This window comes from Bos grunniens, chromosome X (assembly GCF_055505025.1).
Source record: "Bos grunniens cultivar Pamir isolate PY7600 chromosome X, Bosgru_T2T1.0, whole genome shotgun sequence".
Lineage (NCBI taxonomy): Eukaryota > Metazoa > Chordata > Mammalia > Artiodactyla > Bovidae > Bos > Bos grunniens.
This window is the reverse complement of record NC_141194.1, coordinates 35,469,392-35,496,571: the sequence shown is the minus strand read 5'-3', so window position 1 is coordinate 35,496,571 and position 27,180 is coordinate 35,469,392. Positions and strand designations below refer to the sequence as shown.

The window sequence follows — 27,180 nt, the reverse complement described above, 5'->3', positions numbered from 1 at the left end:
GACTGATTGATTGATTGGAAGAATCATTTCACAGTATATATTGTATTTAATCCTCACATTGTTTCTGATCAGAAAATTTCACATCACGTTGATGACAGATAATTATAGAAATTATTCCTTTCTGTATGTGGAATTTCTTACGTTATACTATCCAGTAGGGCACCTATTCTGCTTACACGTGCCAAAGTTAACGCTGGGTTTAACCTTCTAAAAGAACAGAGATTTGTGGGGACTTCCTGGTGGTCCAATAGTTAAGACTCTGTGCTTCCAATGCAGGAAGCAAGGGTTTGATCCCTGGTTGGGGAACTAAGATCCCACATGCCATGCAGTGTCACAAAATAAATACATAATAAATAAAGTAATAGAAAATTTTAATCAGCTTTCCCAGGGCTATTGATATTGAAGATACAGCTCAGGGGTCTGACATATTCTTTAGCCTACTACCATTCAGAATGGCATGAATCTGAGGTTTACAGGACTCCAAGCTGGGACAGGTAGGTGACCAAAGATTTTCTGTTGAGTTGGGATTGGAGAAGGGGAGACAGGAGCTGGGGTATCTTATCTAAATGGACACTGTGCCCACTACATACTACCCATTCTTTGATGTGATTGTGTAAAGATGTGTGTGTGTGTGAGTGTGTGTGTCTTTGGTAAATTGGAGACAGTGATATCTAAGTAGTTGTATGAAAATTAAATAATGTTACTCTGCTAAATATTTAGTAGGAAGGAAGCAAATATTTACTATTGTGTATTTACTGTTGTGTTTACTGTGTTGTTCTTTGGCAAGGCAAACAAAGGAATAAGAAAATTATGATGATCATGAATAATCACCAAAGTGGGCTCATTACTGTCCCAGACTAAATACAGCTTTTTACTAGAAACACTTTATTTTTAGTTTTTAAGATAACAATATCATTAAGAATAATAGATAAGCTATTCTGATACTTTGAACTCTATCATGTGTCTATCCTAACTCTTCAGAGGATGCAAAGTATTTAAAATGCAAATTTTAGGTATGAATCATCATACTTAAATTATCCCCCAGACAAACTCTGGTCCTTTAAATAAGGAAAACACAAAGTGACATGTACTCCTTAAAATAGTCTTCCTTGAGCCTTTTTCTCTTTCCTCCTCTCCTGTGGGCCTTACATTTTAGAGATCATTTAATTTAGAAGATAGAATAGCCTCAATCTCATTGTTTGTCACGCTTTTTGTTCTTCTCTTTTCCCTTCTCCCCATGCCCAGCAAATAAGAAAAATGTGTATTCACCAGGGCACAGAGTCATTTCTCTTCAGAACTTAGTTTACACTTGATGAGAGAGAAAAAGGAGATGTTGAGCATTGAGTTGGTTTGTGGGGAAGCTGGTCAAGTACTAAAATATCATTAGGTCAGTCTATCTCACATCACTCCCCCAAGTTTCAAGGGTCATCTGGATGACCTGAGATTTCTAATACCTACTTAGGTATAGCCCCCCAGGGATGCAACATAGAGTGGATATATTCAGGAGTATAGTACAGCATTGGGACAACTAAAATGAATTTAAAGACAGAACGGGCATGGGCTAGTTTTCAATTGTCCCCCTAAATGCTGGGAAAGATTGAAGGCAGGAGGAGAAGGGGACGACAAAGGATGAGATGGTTGGATGGCATCACTGACTTGATGGTCATGAGTTTGAGCAAGCTCCAGGAGCTGGTGATGGACAAGGAAGCCTGGTGTGCTGCAGTCCATGGGGTCACAAAGAGTTGGATATGACTGAGTGACTGAACTGACTGACTGGTAGTCCCTTTCACATATCCAAATCAACACAGTGATTCTCCTGTAGCCAATAGAAAGTAGCTAAATAAAGCTGCATAAATTCTAGTTCTATATCAGAAAATGCTCTGTACTTTTGGACTACACACTGTGGGAAACCAGTCACTGTATATAAAATTTAACTACTTGAGGCACACATTACAGAGACACTGCATGTAGGCACCATTAGCCAATAACAGCTGCACTATTAGATAATAACTAGCATTAACTTCTAGTTTTGTTAACCATTTTGATGAGCTAGCTCAATCAAACCTTAAGATGGCTTTGGATATTGCCAACATGTGACTGCAGCCTCCTAAGGGAACCTTAATTATTAAGCTATAACAGAAATGTAACCCAAATCTGTAGAATTTTCTGTTAAATCTCAAAAAAAGAAAACCTCCCGTGTTCATAGTATAAGGTGTTCATTATTATATCCTCAAAACCAAAATTGAACAAAATCAAAAGCTATACATTAAAAAATATTATTTTGACATTTTTAGGTTTCTTAGTAACTTTAAGTCATTTACTCAATATAAGACGGTTGTCAGACCTCAGGACATAAGAATAAAAATTTATTTCATATTGTGAGTGCACTTGACAAATACAATTACTTATGATAAATGCATTTATCTACCAGGAAAATATACTGAAACCTAAAGAAGTAGGTATATTCACATTTTTGTTGAGACTCTCTTACAACTTAATGCTTGCAGAAATATATCAGGATGAAAGATACTGGATACTTCTAATTTTAAAGAAAGTATCTAAGAGAACATTTGTAATGTTAATTAAAAATGAATGCAGATAACTGTAATGAAGCAGAATGGTTGTTTCTCTTTTGCTTCCTCTACACAAATACACTGCCATAATTGCCTTTCTTTTTCTTATAGAAAAATACAAGGGCATTAGGGAACAAATATTATTGTGTTAGGGAGTGAAACATATGTAATATGTTTTATGGTCATATTCATAAAAAATTATGTCAAAGACCTTTAGAAATCAAGATACCCTGTAAAGACACAAAAATAAACTGAAAAGTAGTCTGAAGAAATTGACTTTGCAATTATCTTATATTTTTCCAAAGGTCAGGTCAAGGTATAAGGAAATGATCTAAATCTATTGCAAATGGATGGAGAAGAATTAACTAAATGTAGGGGAACCAAGAAAGTAAGAACTAAGCTCATATTTTTTTAAAGGCTAAGTGAGACATAGATATAATCCTGACCTTTTATCATGGAAAAATATCAGGCTGAGCACATGTGTAAAATATTAACATTATTATGGTTATAGTATACACAACCTAAGATGACATTACCCAAGAGAGTGGAAGAATGAATCATACTGGTTTCTGAATTAAAGTGGATATTCAATAGGATATAACATGTTCCTGTTCATCCTTCCTTCTGATGGTAAACAAGGGCCTTGGCCTATGTCTCCAACTATCTAAATGAAGGCAGAGCTTCCAATTAGATTTAGAGACAAAGTACATTCATGAAAATGATTTACCTTTCAATTTAGATAGTAATAATCATGATGAAATTCTTCTAGAAAACTCACACATTTCATTTTATATCTTTATTGACTGTTTTCCTATATGAGTATCATCCAAAATTTTCTGATTTTTAAATTATAATATCTTATAACTAATGACTAAGTTATATAATTTATCTGTCCAGAGCAATCACATGAGGCAATGAAGGATGGAATTTATGTTATCTTGAATTCAAATGCTATAGTTCCTACATTTTCATTAAATTAAATGCAGGATAATATAAAAAATCAACAAGGACAGAATATAATGGTTCAGATACTATGAACTCTATGGATTATATATTTTCCACAAACAAGAAAGAAGAAACAAAATTTTACTTATTAAAGGCCCCCCAAAAGATGTTCTTTTCATCATAGGGGACTGGAACGCAAAAGTAAGAAGTCAAGAGATAGCTGGAGTAACAGGCAAGTTTGGCCTTGGGGTACAAAATGAAGGATAGAAAAGGCTAACAGAGTTTTGCCAAGAGAACACACTGGTCATAGCAAACAGCCTCTTCCAATAACACGACAAGACTCTACACATGGACATCACCAGATGGTCCATATCAAAATATGATTATATTCTTTGCAGCTGATGATAGAGAAATTCTATATAGTCAGCAAAAACAAGACTGGGAACTGACTGTGGCTCAGATCATGAATTCCTTATTACCAAAATCAGACTTAAGTTGAAGAAAGTAGGAAGAACCACTAGACCATTCAGGTATGACTTAAATCAGATCTGATATGATATATAGTGGAAGTGACAAATAGAGTCAAGGGATTAGATCTGACAGACAAAATGCCTGAAGAACTATGGACAGAGTTTAATAACATTGTATAGGAAGTGGTGACCAAAACCTTGCCCAAGAAAAAGAAATGCAACAAGGAAAAATGGTTGTCTGAGGAGGCCTTACAAATGGCTGGGAAAAGAAGAGAAGCAAAACACAAAGGAGAAAAGGAAAGATATACCCATCTGAATGCAGAGTTCTAAAGAATAGCAGGGAGAGATAAGAAAGCCTTCTTAAGTGAACAATGCAAAGAAATAGAGGAAAACAACAGAATGGGAAAGACTAGAGATCTCAAGTAGCAAGGACCTAACAGAAGCAGAAGAGATTAAGAAGAGGTGGCAAGAATACACAAAAGAACTGTACAAAAAAGTCTTAATGACCCAGATAACCATGATGGTGTGATCAACTCACCTAGAATCAGATATCCAGGAGTGTGAAGTCAACTGAGCCTTAGGAAGTATTACTATACATACAGCTAGTGGAGGTGATGGAATTCCAGCTGAGCTATTTCAAAGATGACACTGTTAAAGTGTTGCAATCAATATGCCAGCACTGGAAAAGGTCAGTTCTCTCTGGGCACTGAGCTGTGGCACTCTGGGGGAAGGCTCACACTCCTAAAGTGAAATTGTTTTGCTAATGCTATGCAATGTGTCCAGTTTGAATTTTTGTTTGTTTGTTTTGTTCCAGTGGTGTGCTGGGACCTCTCCCCTGGACTCTTGGACTTCTACAAAGACTCTCTGTCTGTCCACTGGTAATTGTCTAAACCAGTGCTCTCCAGGGACAGTTCCAGGACCATGGCCAAGAAGGGCTGGAATTGGTTCACAGGCTACTTTAGGGTCTATAGCCAGAATTGAGTTCCATATGCCTGTCACCCTACACAGGGATGTGTGACTCCTCCCAGGTCCTTGAGCATTTGGCACTGATGACATAACCAAAGGCAAATTGAGCTGTGACTAAGTCCTTCAGGGTATGGAGCTGTTTGCCATAGCCACAGTTAGCAAGTCAGCCACCTGATTGTGGGCCTGCATTATCAAAATGGCTCCCCTCATTCTTAGACTGCACCAGAGTTTCACAATCTCCTACCTAGGTACTTTTGTCCATGGATGGATGTGAAATTATTCTTGTTGTGGAGGATGTGGGTGAGGAACATCTTATTCAGTCATCTTGCTGATTTCACTCCTGTTTTGATCTTTATTTTCTAGTTTCTTGAAGTGGGAGTTTAGATTACTAATTGGAGATCTTTTCTTTATTCTTATTGTAAATATTTTTTTGTGATAAATTTCCCTGTGGGTACTGCTTTAGCTGCATTTCACAAACTTTGATCGGTTGTATGTTCATATTCATTTGGTTCTAAATGTATATTTTTATTTCCTTTGAGAGTTCTCATTTGACATCTCGGTTATTTGATAGAGTACTGTTTTATTTACAGCTGTTTTAGAGGATTTCTGTTGTCTTTCCATTATTGACTTCTAGTCTGATTCTATTCTGGTCACAGAGCATACTCCATAAATTCATTTTATATTTATTGAAAAGAATGGATATTATTCTTTTGTTGGCTGGAGTGTTCTACATATATCTGTTAGAGCCTGTTGGTTGATCATATTTTTTAATTCCTTTGTTTCCTCGCTGATTTTCTGTCCCATTGTTCTCTAAATTGATGAGAGGAGTATTCAAATCCCAGGACATAATTGTGCATTTATTTATTTCTCTTTTAAATTATGTTTTTGCTACATATACTTATGAAGTTCTGATATTTAGTATATGAAAAAGTAGGATTCTTATGTCATTTTGTCATATTTACTCTTTGTTATTATATAACATCTCTTTTTGTCTGGTACATATATTAGCTTTGAAGTCTACTTAATCTGATATTTATATAGGCACTCCTGCTTTACTCTTGCTTTTTAAAAAAATGAATATTTTCATGGTATAATGCTTTTCATACTTTTATTTTCAGTCTACCTATAACACTAAAGGTGAAGTGTATTTTTTACAGACAGCATGTAATTTGATCATCCTTTTAAATTAACTTGACTTCCATTGGTGTACATTTAATCACTAACATCTAAAATAATGATTGATATATTAGGTTTATTTCTATAATTTCATTGTTCATTTTGTTTGTTCATTTTGTTTCTTTCATCTGTTTTCCTTTTCTTGCCTTTGTATTAGTAAACTGAACTGATTTTAAAATCCATTATTATTTATCTATGCTGCTGCTGCTGCTAAGTCGCTTCAGTTGTGTCCGGCTCTGTGCGACCCCAGAGATGGCAGCCCACCAGGCTCCCCCATCCCTGGGATTCTCCAGGCAAGAACACTGGAGTGGGTTGCCATTTCCTTCTCCAGTGCATGAAAGTGAAAAGTGAAAGTGAAGTCGTTCAGTCATGTCTGACTCCTAGCAACCCCATGGACTGCAGCCTACCAGGCTCCTTCATCCATGGGATTTTCTAGTAATCTACTAGCTCCTAACAAAAAAAGCCCAGGACAAGATGGTTTCATCAGGAACTGTACCAAGTATTTTTAAAAGAATGAATGCTAATCTTAAACTTTTCAAAAAAATTGGAGAGGAGAGGACACTTCTAAGCTCATTTTATGAGGTCAGCAATACCCACATGCCAAAGGCAGATGAAGACATTTCAAGAAAAGAAACATGCAAGCCAATATACCTGATGAATGTGTGTGTGTGTGCATGCTAAGTTGCTTCAGTCGTGTCCAACTCTTTGTGACCCTATGGACTGTAGCCCATCAGGCTCCTCTGTCCATGGGATTCTCCAGGCAAGAATACTGGAGAGGGCTGCCATTTCCTCCTCCAGGGACCTAATGAATATAGGTATGAAAATTCTCAATAAAATACTAGGAAACTCAATTCAGTAGTACATTAGATGTCTCATACACCAAAATGAAGTGGGATTTATCCCTGGGATGTAAAGATAGTTCAACATACACAAATCAGTAAATGTGATACACCACATTAACAGAGTGAAAGATAAAAATCATATGATACTTTCAACAGCTACAGAAAAACCATTTGACAAAGTTTAAAATCCTTTCATGATAAAAACTCAATAAAACTGACTTAGAAGGAATGTGACTCAACATAATAAAGGCCATATATGACAAGCCCACAACTAACATTATACTTAATGTTGAAAGGCTGAAAACTTTTCCTCTAAGATAGGAACAAGACAAGGGTGACCATTAGTACCGAAAGTCTGAGCCAGAGTAATTAAGCAAGAAAAATAAATTAAAGATATCCAAATCAAAAAGGAAGAAGTAAAACTGTTTGCTAATGACATAATTCCAGGTAGCTCTAACAGTAGAGAAACTGCCTGCAACACAGGAGACCTGGGTTTGACCCCTGGGTTGGGAAGATCCCCTGGAGAAGGAAATGGCAACCCACTCCAGTATTCTTGCCTGGAGATTCCCATGGACAGAGGAGCCTGATGGGCTACATACAGTCCATGGGGTAACAAAGAATTGGACATGACTGAGCGACTAACACTATACATAGAAAATCTGGAAGACTCCACCAAAAAACTGTTAGAAAAACTGAATTCAATAAAATTGAAGGACACAAAATCCACGTACAAAAATCAGTTGGCTTTCTATACAATAAGAAAACAGTGAACTATCTGAAAAAAGAAATAAAACAATTTCATTATAATAGCATCAAAAAAGTATAAAAAGTGGGTTTCCATGATCAAATATGATTTATCCCAGATATGCAGGGTTGGTTCAACATTTGAAAATCAATTAATGAAATTCATCATGTCAATAGACTTAAAAAGAAAAAAAAAAGTACATGATTATATCTATAGATACAGAAAAAGCATTTGATAAAATCTAACACACATTAATGATAAAAACTATCAGTTAATTAGGAATAGAGGTGTACTTCCTCAACTTGCTAAAATCTGTCTACAAAAATCCTACTGTCAACCTCATATTTAATGGTAAGAAACTTCTAACTTGGCCACTAAGATCACATAAAAGCAAACATGTCTCCTCCCGTCACTTCTTTTCAATCTCATATGCAAATCCTTGTTTATGCAGTAAAGCCAGAAAAGGAAATAAAAGATATTTAGGTTGGGAAGAAAGACATAAATTTGTCTTTATTTGCAGTTGATAGATCATCTATGTAGAAATCACCAAAGACTCTACAATAAAATCCCTTAAACTGATAGGCAATTATAGCAAGGTTGAAGGATGTAAGATTAATGTACAAAATACAATTGCTTTCTCTACATTAACAATGAACAAGTGAAATTTGGAATGGAATACCAAGATCATTTGTATTAGCATCTCTCAAAATGAAATACTTAGGTATAAATTTGCTAATATGTACATGATGTATATGAGAAAAACTACAAAACTCTGATGAATGAAAGTAAGTAACAACTAAATAAATGGGGAAATATGTTATATTAATGAATAATAAGATTCATGAATATATTCAATAAGAATATTGTCAAGATGGCAGTCCTTCTCAATTTGACTTGTAGATTCTATGCAATCCCAAACAAAATCCCAGGAAGTTAACTTATGAATATCAACAAATGGATTATATAGGGATGCAAAAGACTCAGAATAGCCAGCTCAGTATTGAAAAACAAGAACCAAGGTGGAGTACTCATATTACCTGACTTGAAGACTTACAATAAAGCTACCATAATTAACATAATATGGTATTTATTAAAGAATAGACACACAGATCAATAGATCAAAATAGAGAGCCCAGAAAGAAACTCTTATAAATTTAGTCAACTGATCTTTGATGAAGGATCAAAGGCAATACAATGGAACAAAGATAGTATTTTTAAGAAACAGTGCTGGAATAATGACATCCACATGCAAAAAAATATAATAATCGAGACACATACTTTAAAAATCTCACAAATATTAACTTAAAATGGACCATAAACCCAAATGTAAAACAAACAAAAAAAACCCTATAAAACTCCAAGAAGATAACGTAAGAGAAAACTTACATGACCTGCGTATGGTGGTGTCTTATTGGATACAATAGCAGACACAGTCTCCATGAAATAAATAATAAGCTAGACTTCATTAAAAGAAGAACAATATCAAGAGAATTAGAAGACAAGCACAGACTGGGGGAACATACTTGCAAAAGATATAACTCATAAAGAATTATTATACAAAATATACAAAGAACTGTAAAAACTCAGAAGAAGAAAACAAATAACCCAATTAAGAATGGGCAAAATATCTTATTGGACACCTTAGCAAAGAAGATATACATATGGCAAGTAAGCATTTGAAAAGATGCATCACACCATATGTCATCAGGGAAATGCAAACTAAAACTACCTACAGTGAGGTACCACTATACTTTCATTAGAATGGCTGAAATCAAGAACACTAGTACTACTGAGTGCCAGGAAGAATGTGGAGCAACAGTAACTCTCACTTATTACTGGTGGGGATGCAAAATGGTACAGCAACTTTGGAAAGCAGTTTGGTCATTTCTGATAAAACCAAATACACTCTTTGTGACCCCTATACAGTCCACAGAATTCTCCAGGCCAGAATAATAAAGTGGGTAGCCTTTCCCTTCTCCAGGGGATCTTCCCAAACCCAGGGATCGAACCCAGGTCTCTCACATTGAAGGCAGATTCCTTAACAACTGAGCTATCAGGGAAGCCCACCCTTACCATAGGATCCAGCAATCATGCTCCTTGGTATTTACTTGAAACAACTGAAAAGTCACATCTACGATAAAATCTTCACTCAGATGTTTATACCTGCTTTATTAATAATTGCCAAAACTCAGGAGCAATCAAGATGTCCTTCAGTAGATGAATGGATAAATGTACTGATATATCCAGATAGTGGAATATTATTCAGTGCTAAAAAGAAATGAGCTATTCAAAGCATTGAAAGACATGGATGAAACTCAAATGCATATTGCTAAGTAAAAGAAGTCAATTTAAAAGGCTATGTACTATATACTAGTCTGAGACTCGCTGACTGCAAGTCCCTTGGAGTCTCAGTCCAGGGACTAGGAGATCAAATCAGTCAATCCTAAAGGCAATCAGTCCTGAAAATTCATTGGAAGGACTGATGCTGAAGCTGAAACTCCAATACTTCAGCCACCTGATGGAAACAGCTGATTCACTGGAAAAGACCCTGATGCTGAGAAAGATTGAAGGCAGGAGGAGAAGGGGACAACAGAGGAAAAGATGGTTGGATGGCATCACCGACTCAATAGACATGAGATTAAGTGCCGGGAGCCACCACGGGAGATCCCACCCATGACAAGGTCATGTGGAAGAGCCATGACGAGCAAGGCAGATCATTGCTCAAGGGACCCCTGAATCTGCTCGAGCATGTACCCCAAAACAAGAATCTGTCTGTCTTACTACTTTGTGCCTTTCACCAACTCTTCTGACATTAACAGGGGGCTATGCCCAACCACCTTTCTCTGGAAAAAGTCCACTTAGGGCTTTAGTTAATAAGTCTCCTGGGCATGAAAGGAATATTTCTATTTTAACCCCTCTGTTGGCATTCTAGCTTGCCTGACAGGTTTATCCATACTCTTGCAATTAACACACATGATTGTTCACAACTCCCCAACCTTGAAAGGCACAGGAAGCCAAAACATTCTAAAAGTCCTAATGAGCATAGAGCCCTTTAAGAGATGAAAAATTATCAGAATAGATAGTACTGGTAAAGGGCTTCATTACTGGGCCAATGCTTGCTGCCAAGTGCCCATATCCCTTATCCACTGTGCACCTGGGAGTGCATTGGTTAACATAGTTGGAATGTAAGAAAAACAAGTAGCAGCCTTGGAATTAACCACATCAGACCTTTGAGCTAATTGGTTCTTTCTTTGTTGTAACTCACTGCACCTTTGCTCCGTGAGAATGTAACTCTGTTTAGTACTTTCTGAGGCTGGGAGAAATAAAGAAGAAACACTTAAAGGGAAAACAAGTTTTATGGCTGATCAGCCTTTATAAAAAAAGGGTCATAAAATGTCCACAGGCCTCCAAGGCCAGAAGATAATGTACACAACATTGTTTATGGGAAAGGTATGCAGAAAAAATTCTGGTTTTGATAAAGACAAAATAGACGTAACGTTTGGGCTGACTGTATGACTTTGCATCTTTCATTTTCCTCTACGTACAAGTCAAGGTATAAAAGTTCCTTTTGAAAATAAAGTTATGGGCCTTGCTCACCGAAGCTTGGTCTCCCCATGTCATTCTTTTTTCCTTTTCCCTCCTTTTCACTCTGTTCTTCTTTCAGGATGACTCCTTGGAACACAGGAGCTTTATTGGCTTTCTGTGTTAATCAAGGAAGATCAAGCCCTGTTCTCTGCTTTGCTATCCTTTCGCCTAGGCCGTCATCCTGAGGGTACCCCTGGATCCTGCTGGGGCTGGACCCTGGCAATTAAGCAAGCTCTGGGAGTTGGTGATGGACAGGGAAGCTTGGTGTGCTGTGGTCCATGGGGTTGCAAAGAGTCGGACACGACCCAGTGACTGAACTGAACTGAACTGGCATACTATATGATTCCAACAACACAACATTTTGTAAAAGACTATGTAAAAAAGCTACTGAGACAATAGAAAGATCCATGGTTTCCAAGAGTGGGGTAAGAGAGATAAATAGGGAGAGCAAAGAGGATTTTTAGGGCAGTGAAAATTCTCTGCATGATACTATAATGACATACATATATATCATCATGTGCGTGCTCCATCACTCAGTCGTGTCTGACTCATTGCAACCCCATGAATTGTACCCGTCAGGCTCCTATGCCCATGAAATTATCCAGGAAAGAATACTAGCATGGGGTGCCATGCCCTCCACCAGGGGATCTTCCTGACCCAGGGATTGAACCTGAGTCTCCTGCATTGGCAGGTGGATTCCTTACCACTGTGCCATCAGAGAAGCCCATATATCATCATACTTTTGACCAAACTCATAGGATGTACAACACCAAAAGTGAGTCTTATTGGAAACTATAAACTTTGGATGGTTATGATGTGTCAATGTAGGTCCAACTTTATTAAAAAATGTACCATTTATGTGAGTGATATTGATAATGGGGAAGGTTACACATGTGTGGGAGCAGGGGGTGACAGAAATCTCTGTGCCTTCCTCTCACTTTTCTTGGAAACCTAAAACTGCATAAAAACCATTTAAAAAATCCAGTACATAGTGAATGATTCTATTTATATAAAATATCCAGAAAAGGCAAGGTTACAGAGACAGAAAGCATATCAATGGTTGCCAGAGATGAGGGGTGGGAATAGGGGTTGACCGAAAAGGGGTTTGAGGGAAATTTGGGGGGAGATGGAAGTACTAGTGGTAAAGAATCCATCTGCCAATGCAGCAGACATAAGAGATATGGGTTCAGTCCTTGGGTCAGGAAGATCCTCTGGAGGAGGGCATAGAAACCCACTCCAGTATTCTTGCCTGGAGAATGCCATGGACAGAGGAGACTGGTGGGCTACAATCCATAGGGTCACAAACAGTTGGACAGTACTGAAGCAACTAAGTACTAAGTTGCTTCAGTACTGTCCAACTCTTTGATCATGAACTCCTTATTGGCAGATTCAGACCTAAACTGAAGAAAGTAGGGGAAACCACTAGACCATTCAGGTATGACCTAAATCAAATCCCTTACGATTATACAGTGGACGTGAGAAATAGATTCAAGGGATTAGATCTGACAGACAGAGTGCCTGATGAACTATGGACAGAGGTTCGTGACATTTACAGCAGACAGGGAGCAAGACCGTCCCCAAGAAAAAGAAATGCAAAAAAAGCAAAATGGCTGTCCGAGGAGACCTTACAAATAGCCGTGAAAAGAAGAGAAGCAAAAAGCAAGGCAGAAAAGGAAAGATATATCTGTGTGAATGCAGAGTTTCAAAGAATAGCAGAGAGAGATAAGAAAGCCTTCTTCAGTGATCAATGCATAGAAATAGAGGGAAACAACAGAATGGGAAAGACTAGAGATCTCTTCAAGAAAATTAGAGATACCAAGGGAATATTTCATGCAAAGATGGGCTCAATAAAGGACAGAAATGGTACCTAACAGAAAGAGAAAATATTAAGAAGAGGTGGCAAGAATACACAGAAGAACTGTACAAAAAAGATCTTCACAACCCAGATAATCACGTGGTGTGATCACTGACCTAGAGCCAGACATCCTGGAATGTGAAGTCAAGAGGGCCTTAGAAAGCATCACTGTGAACAAAGCTAGTGGAGGTGATGGAATTCCAGTTGAGCTATTTCAAATCCTGAAAGATGATGCTGTGAAAGTGCTACACTCTATCTGCCAGGAAATTTGGAAAACTCAGCAGTGGCCACAGGACTCGAAAAGGTCAGTTTTCATTCCAATCCCAAAGAAAGGCAATGCCAAAGAATGCTCAAACTACCACACAATTGCACTCATCTCACACGCTAGTAAAGTAATGCTCAAAATTCTCCAAGCCAGACTTCAGCAATATGTGAACCGTGAACTTCCAGTTGTTCAAGCTGGTTTTAGAAAAGGCAGAGGAACCAGAGACCAAATTGTCAACATCTTCTGGATCATCAAAAAAGCAAGAGAGTTCCAGAGAAACATCTATTTCTGCTTTATTGACTATGCCAAAGCCTTTGACTGTGTGGATCACAATAAACTGTGGAAAATTCTTCAAGAGATGGGAATACGAGACCACCTGACCTGCCTCTTGAGAAATGTGTATGCAGGTCAGGAAGCAACAGTTAGAAGTGGACATGGAACAACAGACTGGTTCCAAATACGAAAAGGAGTACATCAAGGCTGTATGTTGTCACCCTGCTTATTTAACTTATATGCAGAGTACATCATGAGAAATGTGAGAAATGCTGGGCTGGAAGAAGCACAAGCTGGAATCAAGATTGCCTGGAGAAATATCAATAACCTCAGATATGCAGATGACACCACCCTTATGGCAGAAAGTAAAGAGGAACTAAAAAGCCTCTTGATGAAAGTGAAAGAGGAGAGCGAACAAGTTGGCTTAAAGCTCAACATTCAGAAAATGAAGATCATGGCATCTGGTCCCATAACTTCATGGGAAATAGATGGGGAAACAGAGGAAATAGTGTCAGAATTTATTTTGGGGGGCTCCAAAATCACTGCAGATGTTGATTGCAGCCATGAAATTAAAAGACGCTTACTCCTTGGAAGGAAAGTTATGACCAACCTACATATCATATTAAAAAGCAGAGATATTACTTTGTCAACAAAGGTCCATCTAGTCCAGGCTATGGTTTTTCCAGTGGGCATGTAAGAATATGAGAGTTGGACTGTGAAGATAGCTGAGCACCAAAGAATTGATGCTTTTGAACTGTGGTGTTTGAGAAGACTCTTGAGAGTCCCTTGGACTGCAAGGATATCCAACCAGTCCATCCTAAAGGAGACCAGTCCTGGGTGTTCATTGGAAGGACTGATGCTGAGGCTGAAACTTTGGCTTCCTCATGTGAAGAGCTGACTCATTGGAAAAGACCCTGATGCTGGGAGGGATTGTGGGCAGGAGGAGAAGGGGACGACAGAGAATGAGATGGCTGGATGGCATCACCGACTCGATGGACATGAGTTTGGGTGAACTCTGGGAGTTGGTGATGGACAGGGAGGCCTGGCATGCTGTGATTTATGGGGTTGCAAAGAGTTGGACACGACTGAGCGACTTAACTGAACTGATGGTTTTTCCAGTAGTCCTGTATGGATGTGAGAGTTGGACTATAAAGAAAGCTCAGTGCCAAAGAATTGATACTTTTGAACCTTGGTGTTGGAGAACACTCTTGAGAATCCCTTGGACTGCAAGGAGATCCAACCAGTCAATCCTAAAGGAAATCAGTCCTGAATATTCATTGGAAGGGCTGATGTTGAAGCTGAAACTCCAATACTTTGGCGACGTGATGCAAAGAACTGACTCATTTGAAAAGACCCTGATGCCGGGAAAGACTGAAGACGGGAGAAGAAGGGGACAACAGAGGATGAGCTGGTTGGGTGGCATCACGGATTCAATAAACATGAGTTTGAGTAAACTCTGGGAGTTGGTAATGGACAAGGAGGCCTGGCATGGTGCAGTCCATGGGGTCGTAAAGAGTCGGACATGACTGAGTGACTGAAGTGAAAACTGAAGGATGAGTTCGAAACCTAGAATGTGGCTATGATTGCAAATTCTGCACATTTAAAAAAATATTGAAATGTACACTGACAATGGGTGAATTTTATGGTAAGTATGTTATACCTCAAAAAAAGCTGTAAAAACATTTTTTACATCTGAGAAAGGTAAAAGTATTACTGTCATGCTGCTTATGTTATCACAAGTATAACAAAGATAGCTGTGACTAAGCAGAATAATACAGAAAATGGAATCTCAATGTAGGTTACCTAATCACCTCTACCTAGTTAAATCACTTAATAGCCCCAAACCATTAAAATTTACTGAGAAACCTCCCATCTATCTTTGAAAAAATACATTAAAACACCTTTTGAAAAACAAATAGAAATATTCTAAATTTCAATATCTATTTACTTGTTCTTATTGTTCTTTGGTATTCACTTTGTGGATTCTATTTTCCAAGTTTTAAATAACAAATATGAAATATATAAAGCTTTGATTCCTAGAGGCAATACTTCTCTGACTTAACCAGAAAAAGATGACATAATAGAATTTTCCATCTTAAATTCTGTTTCCCAGTTCAGCATAAATTACATTCACAAAACCAGTTACACACATATGCTTGATGTATTACCTTGACTGACTTGTCAGCCTGAAGTCAACAGTAGCTTCCTTAAATAAACCAACCCCTTCAATATCAAAGACCTCATCCACATCAGGTTCAGTAGCAATCAGCATCATGGGAAACGTCCAGATCCCATCTGTCATGCACTCCACTTTCAGTGTAACTTGAGACCTTGAATAGAAAAAGAGATTTATAAAGGATATTGCAGGAAAACAAGCAAAGGGGATATAGTATAGCAGGTTAACATCTAAGGTGAAAATGTAAGTAAACTGTGGTTTCAGTAAAAAAAAAAAAAAAAAACTGAAACTTTTAATTCTTTTAAAAAATGTAGATGGAAAAGATGTGGATGGGCTGTTTACATCTAAGGAATAATTCTGTAGGTCAGAGTCCCTATTATTACCCTCCCTTTGAGGTAATTATTTCACAGGGTATCTCATTTACTGTCTAGTTACTTACTAAGAATTAGTAACATTTGTAGAATTGACTCTACAAATTTTCTGTACCCACCATAGAATATCATATTACTTAAGAATCTGAGGAGAGGTTGGCAAATGGACCCAAGTGTTACACTAAAAGGTATTCCATAAGGGGATTTTCTGTTCAAACTAAAACATCATGAAAAAGTTCTTTGAACTCTTGCTTCACATAGAAAAATTATATTTTCTGTGAAAACTTACAATGCCCCCAAAGCTGACTTAAACTGAAGCTTTAAAAAATTAAATTACAACTGATAAATATCATGAACACTTTACAATAACATGTAATTGAATGGCAATTGAATTGATGAAGACAGTAAATATAGCCTTCTAAGCAGTTGGCTCTGAAGAAGAGTGGAGACATAGTAGCTGACGGTGAAGAATAGTTACTCATGTGTTTGCTTGCTTCGGGTGGAAATAACTCAAACACATAGCTCTATAGTTGTAAGCCATATCATATGTCAGAATGGACTAAGAAATCACAGTCTTCTTACATAAATCTTTTAGAACAGTTCTGGGAACTCTTAGCCTCTTTAAATTGGACTGTGAAATTATTCAACAATTTGGGGAACAGTTAGATAATATATTATCAAATTTGAAAGGTGCAGACACTAAACCAGTTAATTCACTATTAGTAATTTCCCTCAGATATACTTCAAAGATTTCAAGAAGCAATGTGTATAAGGATGTTCAATGCTGCATTCCTTATACTATATATAAAAAAAAAAAAAACTGGTACCAAAAATTTAAAAATATCCCTTCAATACAGTGCTAGTAACATTAAAATGGAGTAGCCCTCATAAACAACAAAAGAGTCCAAAATGCAGTACTTGGGTGCAATCTCATAAACGACAGGATGATCTTGGTTTGTTTCCAAGGCAAGTCATTCAGCACCACAGTAATTCAAGTCTATGCCCCTACCACTAATGCCAAAGAAGCTAAAGCTGATCAGTTCTAGGAAGACCTAGAAGCCCTCCTAGAACTAACACCAACAAAAGATGTTCTATTCATCACTGGGGACTGAAATACAGAAGTAGCAAGTCAAGAGATACCTGGAGTAACAGGCAAATTTGGCCTTGGAGAAGAGATACCTGGAGTAACAGGCAAATTTGGCCTTGGAGTTCAAAATGAAGCAGTTCAAAATGAATTCTGCCAAGAGAATCCACTGGTCAGAGCAAATACCTTTTTTCAGCAACACAAGAGACAGCTTTACACATAGACATCACCAAATGGTCAATACTGAAATCAAACTGATTATATTCTTTATAGCCAAAGATGGAGAAGCTGTATATAGTCAGCAAAACGAAAACCTGGAGCTGACTGTGGCACAGATAATCAGCTTCTCATAGCAAAATTCAGGCTTAAACTAATGAAAGCAGGGAAAACCACTAGGCCAGCCAGGTAAAACTTAAATCAAATCCCCTATGAATATGCAGTAGAGTGACAAATAGATTCAAGGCATTAGATTTATAAACAGTGTGCCTGAAGAACTATGCATGGAGGTCCGTAATACTATATAGGAGGAAGCAAAACCATCACAAAGAAAAAGAAAAGAGCAAGAAGGCAAAGTGGTTATCTGAGGAGGCTGAAGAAAGAAGAGAAGTAAAAAGCAAGGGAGAAAGGGAAAGGTTACAGCCAGCTAAATGCAGAGTTCCAAAGCACAGCAAGGAGAGATAAGAAGGACTTCTTTGATTAACAGTGCATAAAAATAGAGGAAAACAGAAGGGGAAAGACTAGAGATCTCTTCAGGAAAATTGGAAATATCAAGGGAACATTTCATCCAAAGATGTGCACAGTAACAGACAAAAACAGTAGAGACCTAGTAGAAGTGGAAGAGATCAAGAATAAATGGAAAGAAAACATGGAAGAACTGCACGAAAAAGATCTCAATGAACTAGATAACTGCAAAGGTGTGGTAAGTCAGCCAGAGCCAGACATTCTGGAGTGTGAAGTCAAGTGGGTCTTAGGAAGCACTGCTGTCAGTAAAGCTAGTGGATGCAATGCAATTTCAGTAGAGCTATTCAAAACTCTAAAAAGTGATGCTGTCAAAGTGGTGCATTCAGTATGTGAGCAATTCTGAAAGACTCAGTAGTGGCCGCAGGACTGGAAAAGGTCAATCCTCATCCCAGTTCCCAAGAAGGGTAGTACTAAAGAATGCTCAAACCGTTGGACAATTGTACTCATCTCCCATGCTAGTAAGGTCATACTTAAAATCTTGCATGCTAGGCTTCAGCATTATGTGAACAAAGAACTTCCAGACATCCAAGCAGGGTTTAGAAAAGGCACAGGAACCAAAGATCAAATTGCCAACATTCACTGGATCATAGAGAAAGCAAGGGAATTCCAGAAAACCATCTACCTCTGTTTCATCAACTACGCTAAAGCCTTTGACTGTGTGGATCATTAACAAATTGGAAAGCACTTAAAGAGATGAGAATACCAGACCATCTTACCTGTCTCCTGAGAAACCTGTATGGAGGTCAAGAAGCAACAATTAGAACCCTGTATGGAATAATTGATTGGTTCAGGATTGATAAAGGAGTACGAGAGGGCTGTCTGTTGTCATCCTGTTTATTTAACTTATACACTGAGCACATTATGAGAAATGCTAGGCTGGAAACAAGATAGGTAGGAGAAACATGAATAACCTCAGATATGCGAGTGATACCACTCTAATGGCAGAAGTGAAGAGGAACTAAAGAAACTCTTGATGAGGTGAATGAGAAGAGTGAAAAAGCTGATTTAAAACTAAATATTAAACAAACAAACAAACAAACAAAGATCGTGGCATCCGGCCCCATTCAGTTCAGTTCAGTCGCTCAGTTGTGTCCGACTCTTTGCGACCCCATGAACTGCAGCACGCCAGGCCTCCCTTTCCATCACCAACTCCCGGACTCCACCCACACCCATGTCCATTGACTCGGTGATGCCATCCAACCATCTCATCCTTTGTCATCCCCTTCTCCTCCCGCCCTCAATCTTTCCCAGCATCAGAGTCTTTTCCAATGAAAAAACTAAAGAAAAAAAAAGGTCAAGATCTTAAGGAATAATATTTTTGTTTTTACTATATTTTATTTTTTGTAAAAACACATTTAAGGCTCTGACCATTACTCTTATTATGTCAGCAGTATTCTATGAAAGGATAAACATGAAAAATTACCTTGTTTTTACTGTTGTGCAACAGTGTTAATATTTTCTTTAACAAACCCATGAAAATTTTGTTGTACTTTTTACCATGTCAATCAGGAAGAGAAGATTTAAATTTGATACTTACTTAAATTATGTAGGAACAGTGTGATTTGGGTATAATTATTTTCTTGTTCTTTTTTCAAAATTTAAAGCTATTGGTTTTATTTATTTATTTATTTATTTTAATCATTTAATGGTATGTCTTGCAGTGAACCATCCCAAATACATATGGAAGAAGAAATGACAAAAACAAATGAGTATGTGTGCATAAAATAGAATTATTAAACTACATCAGAACACCACAAGACACTCACAAAAATTTATAAATCATGAATATAAGTTGTCCTAAATCAGCTTCTCAAATATTCACCAAGAAGCTCTAAACTCACCAAATGTGGAACAAATATAAATTCACATTGGTTCTGTTCATACTCACTAATGATAACATTTTCCCCTTCTGGTTTTTGCTGGTAATTTCCCTGTCACTGAATCAACATAATACTAAGCTAAATGTGAAAAAATACTAACATATAAATGTTGAGTCACTAAGTTGTACCCGACTCTTTGTGATTCCATGGACTACAGTCCACCAGCTCCTCTGTCCATGGAATTCTCCAGGCAAGAATACTAGAGTAGGTTGCCATTTCTTTCTCCAGGGGATCTTCCTGGTCCAGGGATCTAACTTGTGTCTCCTGCTTTGCAGGCAGATTCTTTACCACTGAGCCACCAAGGAATCCCATAGAAAAGTAAGAAAATTAAAAAAAAAAGCCCATAGAAAATTATGAAAATAATGTTTAATATGTACTTTCTTTTTACAATCTGATTTTATTACTGCTTCCTGAAGGGGACCCTGCTATCTTTTAGTTATTAGACTACATTCTCAAAGCCACTTTAAATACACACATGGGTACATTGAATGCATAGTTAAATTATAGAAATGGTTAAAAGCACAAGTAATATTGTCAATTGTTTTTTCATGGCCAGGCTGTATTTTGCACTTATTTGCAGTTCTAATCAGTGTCTCTGTATCAAGACATAAAATCCTGTCTCAGATGTGACCTATCATACAGTATGTGTAGATGCTAAGTATCAGTTGCCTAAAAACTAAATACAAAGACACTGGACGAGGTTTTCCAAAGGACAGGTATTCAAAGCTTACTATTCGCACAGACTCCAGTATGACCCTCTTATACTTTACCTTTAGTACAATGCTATGGTTTTGAATGGTAAAATGGTAATGACAGCAATCGCAAAGGAGGGCACTCAGCAGTTTCGTCATTTGAACTGGTTCTGAGAAGTAGTATGGAGAAATTCCATGTTGCCAATGTATAGCACCAAGTCTGCAATTAAAAATTGTTTTTCAAAGTAGACAGCCCTGTTTTGCTAATAGCATATCCTAATGACCTTGGGGAAGTCACAATTCCTGAAGGATATCTCAGATTTCTAATAATTTGGACTATTCTTTTTCATCAGAATACTTTTCACATCTGGATAGCTAGAAATAATCTATTTACCTCAATAGCATCAAAGAAGTAATGCAACTGACAAATAGAAAGATGGAAAGAAAAAGACCACATTATTTAGTTTAAAAGAGTAATAATATTGTTTAAAGAAATTAGGGTTTGTAAAAGCAGGTTTACCTCACTGGTTTGTTTGGTGTAAATATCAGACTGAAGACCAATGTTATCTGCTCATTATTGGCATTATAAGATTTTTTGATCAAACATAGAGCCACGCAGGATTCCAAACTAGCCTCTTCATCTTCAGATTCAAATTCAATGCCATATTCAAATTCACGTTTCATAGGTTTGTCTAAGAAAATCAAGATTTAAATGCATTTTAATTCAACTAAATACATATAGATTCAAAATCAATTATACGTCAGCACTAATCATACATAGGTATTTAGAGTGAGGGAGAGGGTATATGTTATTTAGCTTTGTGTTTGTAATACCTAGTGCGTTACCAGGTATATAATAGTATTCAGTATGCTTTTAAAAGTTAAATAAATGAATGGATATAGAAAAAAATTCACCCACTATCCTTAATCCCACCATTCTTAAATTTCAGACTAATAAAATAAGAAATAGACAAATGGAAACTAAAAATTAACATTTACTATAACATTTACTATTAACATTTACTATAAACACAATATGATATGCTGTATATATTAAAAGCTTATAAACATAATTTATAAAGAAAGTCACATTTAATAATTACTCAGTAAATCCCAAGTCACATTTAATAAGTACTCAGTAAACCTTATTAATGTAAAATAACAGACTGATCCATAATCTTATAAGATCTTTTTCTTTTTTTATGTACAAAAATAAATCTCAGACCTTCTGAATTACTAGCTTTCATCCTGTTGACCAAATTGGCAATTGTTCCTATTGATAACCATTCTTTGTTGTAGCAAAATCAATATGTCTACATTTAATATATTGATTTGTTCTGGGGATGGGATATGGAAATGTTCCATTGGAAGCCATACTCCATACTGAGAAGCAGCATTTAAGAGTTTTAGAGTTTTTAATGGGAGATGAAATTTCCACTGCATTCAAATAACATATTTTTCAAAGCAAATACTATTGAGATCTGCATCTGTTTCTGCTTAATTATCGAAGTCTTTATGGGAATGGCTGTGTCAGAATCAAGATAGGAAATGAGAAGCTAAATTTAGTTTCAGAAGCATTGAAATCCCTGTAGGGAATCTGTTACTATAGATATCATAATTCTAATCCTAAGAAGATCCACTGGTACAAAACACAGACCTGATTATCTGCAAGGGGAGGACAGGGGTCACGCAAGTAGGAACCATATTAGTACTTTTTACACTTTACATATTTCCCTTGTTTTAACTAAAATATAGTGATATGAACACATAAGGAAGAAAAATAGAGTCAGGTGGTACAAAATCCTAACAAACTGACATTCTGCATTGTGTCTTCAAGCTAACAAAGTAGAGTCTCTGCATTTTATTTGAAAAGTCATATTATCAAGTTAAAAGCATACTTTTTGCAATGTTCCCAACTTGGAGAGAATCTGTATAGTACTTTTATGTGTACTGGGTTGATCAGAGCTAAGTCAGTGAGACCAGTGTAAATTAGTTATCATCTGATTGTTGTATAAAATTAATTAAAAATAATTGATTAAAATTAAGCAGAAGAGGCTATGAGAGCTCAGGTCCTGGGAACTTGACTGCTAAGGTCCTGAGGAGGAGACCATAAATACTAAAGTTAAAAAGAAAGTTGATAAGGGCATCCTGCATGTAGACAAAGAAAATACCTCTTAGGCATCAGAGCAGCATGAGGGAATTTTCCACAGTGCGAATTACCTCAGCCTCTTTGGGAAAGAACTCAAGTATGACAAATATAGCTCGTGACTTTGAAAGAACAAATGCACACTTCTAAAAAACATTTAAATACATGTCAGTCAGTCAGTCAGTTCAGTTGCTCAGTCATGTCCTACTCCTTGCGACCCCATGAATCACAGCACGCCAGGCCTCCCTGTCCATCAACAACTCCCGGAGTTCACTCAGACTCACGTCCATTGAGTCAGTGATGTCACCCAGCCATCTCATTCTCTGTCGACCCCTTCTCCTCCTGCCCCCAATCCCTCCCAGCATCAGAGTCTTTTCCAATGAGTCAACTCTTCGCATGAGGTGGCCAAAGTAGGAGTTTCAGCTTCAGCATCATTCCTTCCAAAGAAATCCCAGGGCTGATCTCCTTCAGAATGGACTGGTTGGATCTCCTTGCAGTCCAAGGGACTCTCATGAGTCTTCTCCAACACCACAGTTCAAAAGCATCAATTCTTCGGCACTCAGCCTTCTTCACAGTCCAACTCTCACATCCATACATGACCACAGGATAAACAAGAGCCTTGACTAGACGGACCTTTGTTGGCAAAGTAATGTCTCTGCTTTTCAATATACTATCTACGTTGGTCATAACTTTCCTTCCAAGGAGTAAGCGTCTTTTAATTTCATGCTTGCAGTCACCATCTGCAGTGATTTTGGAGCCCAGAAAAATAAAGTCTGCCACTGTTTCCACTGTTTCCCCATCTATTTCCCATGAAATGATGGGACTGGATGCCATGATCTTCATTTTCTGAATGTTGAGCTTTAAGCCAACTTTTTCACTCTCCACTTTTACTTTCACTGCTACTGCTAAGTCGCTTCAGTTGTGTCCGACTCTGTGTGACCCCATAGATGGCAGCCCACCAGGCTCCCCCGCCCCTGGGATTCTCCAGGTAAGAACACTGCAGTGGGTTGCCATTTCCTCACTTTCACTAAAAGAGGCTTTTTAGTTCCTCTTCACTTTCTGCCATAAGGGTGGTGTCATCTGCATATCTGAGGTTATTGATATTTCTCCCGGCAATCTTGATTCCAGCTTGTGTTTCTTCCAGTCCAGCATTTCTCATGATATACTCTGCATATTAGTTAAATAAGCAGGGTGACAATATACAGCCTTGATGTACTCCCTTTTCCTATTTGGAACCAGTCTGTTTTTCCATGTCCAGTTCTAACTGTTGCTTCCTGACCTGCATACAGATTTCTCAAGAGGCAGGTCAGGTGGTCTGGTATTCCCATCTCTTTCAGAATTTTCCACAGTTTATTGTGATCCACACAGTCAAAGGCTTTGGCATAGTCAATAAAGCAGAAGTAGATGTTTTTCTGGAACTCTCTTGCTTTTTCGATGATCCAGCGGATGTTGGCAATTTGATCTCTGGTTCCTCTGCCTTTTCTAAAACCAGCTTGAACATCTTATCATTTATATTTATATTTCTTTTTTCATTTGGTCAGTAATAACTGAACACATTCCTTGAAATTAGAAATAAGGTTCTTGTCCCCATGGAACTTATAACTGGGAGGAAAGAATTGTCAATAAACTACCAGTGATACCGCAACGTTTTCAGTGATGACTATGACAACAGCTGCTATGGAGAAGCAGAAGAGGCTATGAGAGCTCAGGTCCTGGGAACTTGACTGCCAAGGTCCTGAGGAGGAGACCAATACACCAAAGTTAAAAAGAAAGTTGATAAGGGCCTCCTGCATATAGACAAAGAAAATGCCTCTTAGGCATCAGAGCAGCATGAGGGAATTTTCCACAGTGGGAATTACCTCAGCCTCTTTGGGAAATAACTTAAGCAGGTGGAGCAAAAGGGAGTGGGATGAAATTTCCAAGAGATGAAATGGGCATAATGGGCAAGACCATGCAGGGTATGGTGACGATTTGGGACTTCTTAAGAAGAGCAAGAACCTATGGAATGTTTTAAATATGGAAATGATGTGCTTGTTTAATGGTAAAGTGAGCAAAAGGGGGTTAGTAGAGAAGGTAATGATGTCTGCAGTAGTTCAGGCCAGGTGGTGACTTGCACAAGGGTGAGAGGAAGATGGAGATTAAGCTCAAGCAATGCCCTGTGAAGAATGAAGTGGGGACCATGGGAGCAGTCCTGACTGGTAACCAAAATCATGAGCTTATCATTTCAGTAATGTATTCATACCCTTAACATACATACAAAATATTTAATCAAACATATTTCAGAGAATTATAGAGTATGATATATCTATATTTATCTATCTACTTATCATCTACCGTCTTACACGCCACACACCTGTGGCAGATTCATTTTGATATTTGGCAAAACTAATACAATTATGTAAAGTTTAAAAATAAAATAAAATTAAAAAAAAACAATAATGGTAATAATCACTTGGGTATGGCAAGTGGTCATTACATTGAATAAGAAGGGTATGCTTCCATCCTTGTGTAATTATGCAACCTAATGCCTGTATCATCATGGCAATAAATCATGCAATGGGCACTATCATGGTCAAGGGTGCCAGATATGTGGGTGAATTTTCTCAGGACAATGATTGATTTTTATTCAATGTGTAAGAATATTAGTAATTTTTAAAAACCCTTGACAAAACATGATAAATGGTCAAAAAGTATTGAATTGTAACCGATTTATTTGGAAAATATATTGTGAAACTGTGTGTTTTATACCATTTTAATCTGTAAGAAATACACTTCATAGCAAACCCAACCAAAATGTCTCAATGAGAAGTGAACATCAAAGTATAATGAACACTGTTATTCATGTTCTTTCATAAATTTCTATAGTTGTCTCTTCATTAATAATAGGCATCTACATTTGCTTGACAGGATGTAATAATCATAGAAGGAAGGAATGGAGTACTGAACACAAATTTGAAAGAGGATAATGACAACAAGGTATTCAAAGAAAATAGAGGATATTGGATAAACCACCTAAAGCTATTTTCTTTGAACAGATAATGAAGAATGTGCCATCTGCACACTTTTATTATTTTTACAAAATTGTGTATCTTTTTGAAGGGTTATTTAATTTACATGTTTTACTTCACTTTCATAAGGTCATTTAATAGACCAAACATTTTGATTAACTTAAAATAACTGCATACTCTTTTGCTACAACTGCAAGTAGAGTAAACTACAGAACGAAAATTAAAGGAAGAAAGTGGCAACATAGCTAATGCTTGTCTTACACATTTCATTTTAAACAAGAATCCAGAGATAAAAGATAAAGGAACTTTTTGTAACATAAACATTTTATCCAGCCATTTAGCAATGTAGCACCAAATTTCAGAATCTATTTAAGATTAGGTACCATATTTTTGTACTTTCTGATACAATATTATTTCATGTATTAATGAGAAAACCCACCAAATGACATTGAAAGAATCATGTTTCCATCTCGAACTGTCATTTGTCAGTGACCGAAGATGGGTCCTCTAATACATCACTGTCACAAAATGCCCAACCAGAGCTTTAAATGATAATACTGGTAATATCTAACACTTACGACACACTGAGAACCAGGCACTTTAAAGAATTCTATGCATTTACACTTAATCTTAAAAAAAATCCTATGAAATAGATACTATCTCCATACTACAGTTGAAGAAACAGAGTTTATAGAGAAGTAAAATAATTTTGTCAAGGTCGTATAGAAATTAAATAGAAGAACCCAAGTTGTCTGAGTACAGATGTCACAGCTGAGGATACCAGGCCTGGCAAGTGGCACAACTGCTGAGAAGATGCCATCAGCAGCAGCTTCTGGAAGTATGCAGGCCATTATCTGTGCAAGGGAGTGTTCTGGCCCTCAGGGTAGAGGCCTGGGTCACTCAAACATTGAGATTCCGGTCAGAGGAAGAGGAGCCATCAATAGAGATGGAAAAGGGATAACCAGAGAGATGTAAGCTCAGAGCACAAATTTGACCACTGGATTAGGCATACTGGATAGGGCTGACAATCTTGTCAATGGTACTCTTACTAGAGTAGTTAGGACAGAAGACTTAATGGAGTGAGTTGAGCAGAGAAAGCAAGATGAAAAGAAGCAGAGGGAAGGATCAAGTCTAGAGGCCAATGTGGGGTCATGGGAGGGCCAATGACAGGCTTCTCTGGAGCTGGTTGTGATTACAGACCAAATCCAACATGAGCATTGTCACGTATACAACATGCAACAAGATGACTGGCCTTTGCGTAATATGAGACCAGTGTGACAAACAAATCAGCAAATCAGGCACGAAAAAGACAGTAGATTAATCAAAGAAAGACAGCCTCAAGCTATAGTACACCTGGGATATAAAAGGAAGTGGCATGAATTTGTTA

The 27,180-nt window shown here is 37.4% G+C and overlaps 1 protein-coding gene across 2 annotated transcripts in view; it reads right to left on the bottom strand.

Moving 5' to 3' along the window:
• CFAP47 (cilia and flagella associated protein 47) overlaps window positions 1-27,180 on the bottom strand; it is a 507,751-nt gene that overhangs the window by 27,135 nt on the left and 453,436 nt on the right. For both annotated transcript variants that reach the window (XM_086387631.1, XM_086387632.1), the window contains 2 exons: window positions 21,160-21,331; window positions 15,864-16,025 (listed from right to left, as the gene is read on the bottom strand). In XM_086387631.1, coding sequence (XP_086243757.1) covers window positions 15,864-16,025; window positions 21,160-21,331 — 334 coding nt within the window. The remainder of the gene's footprint in view (window positions 1-15,863; window positions 16,026-21,159; window positions 21,332-27,180) is intronic.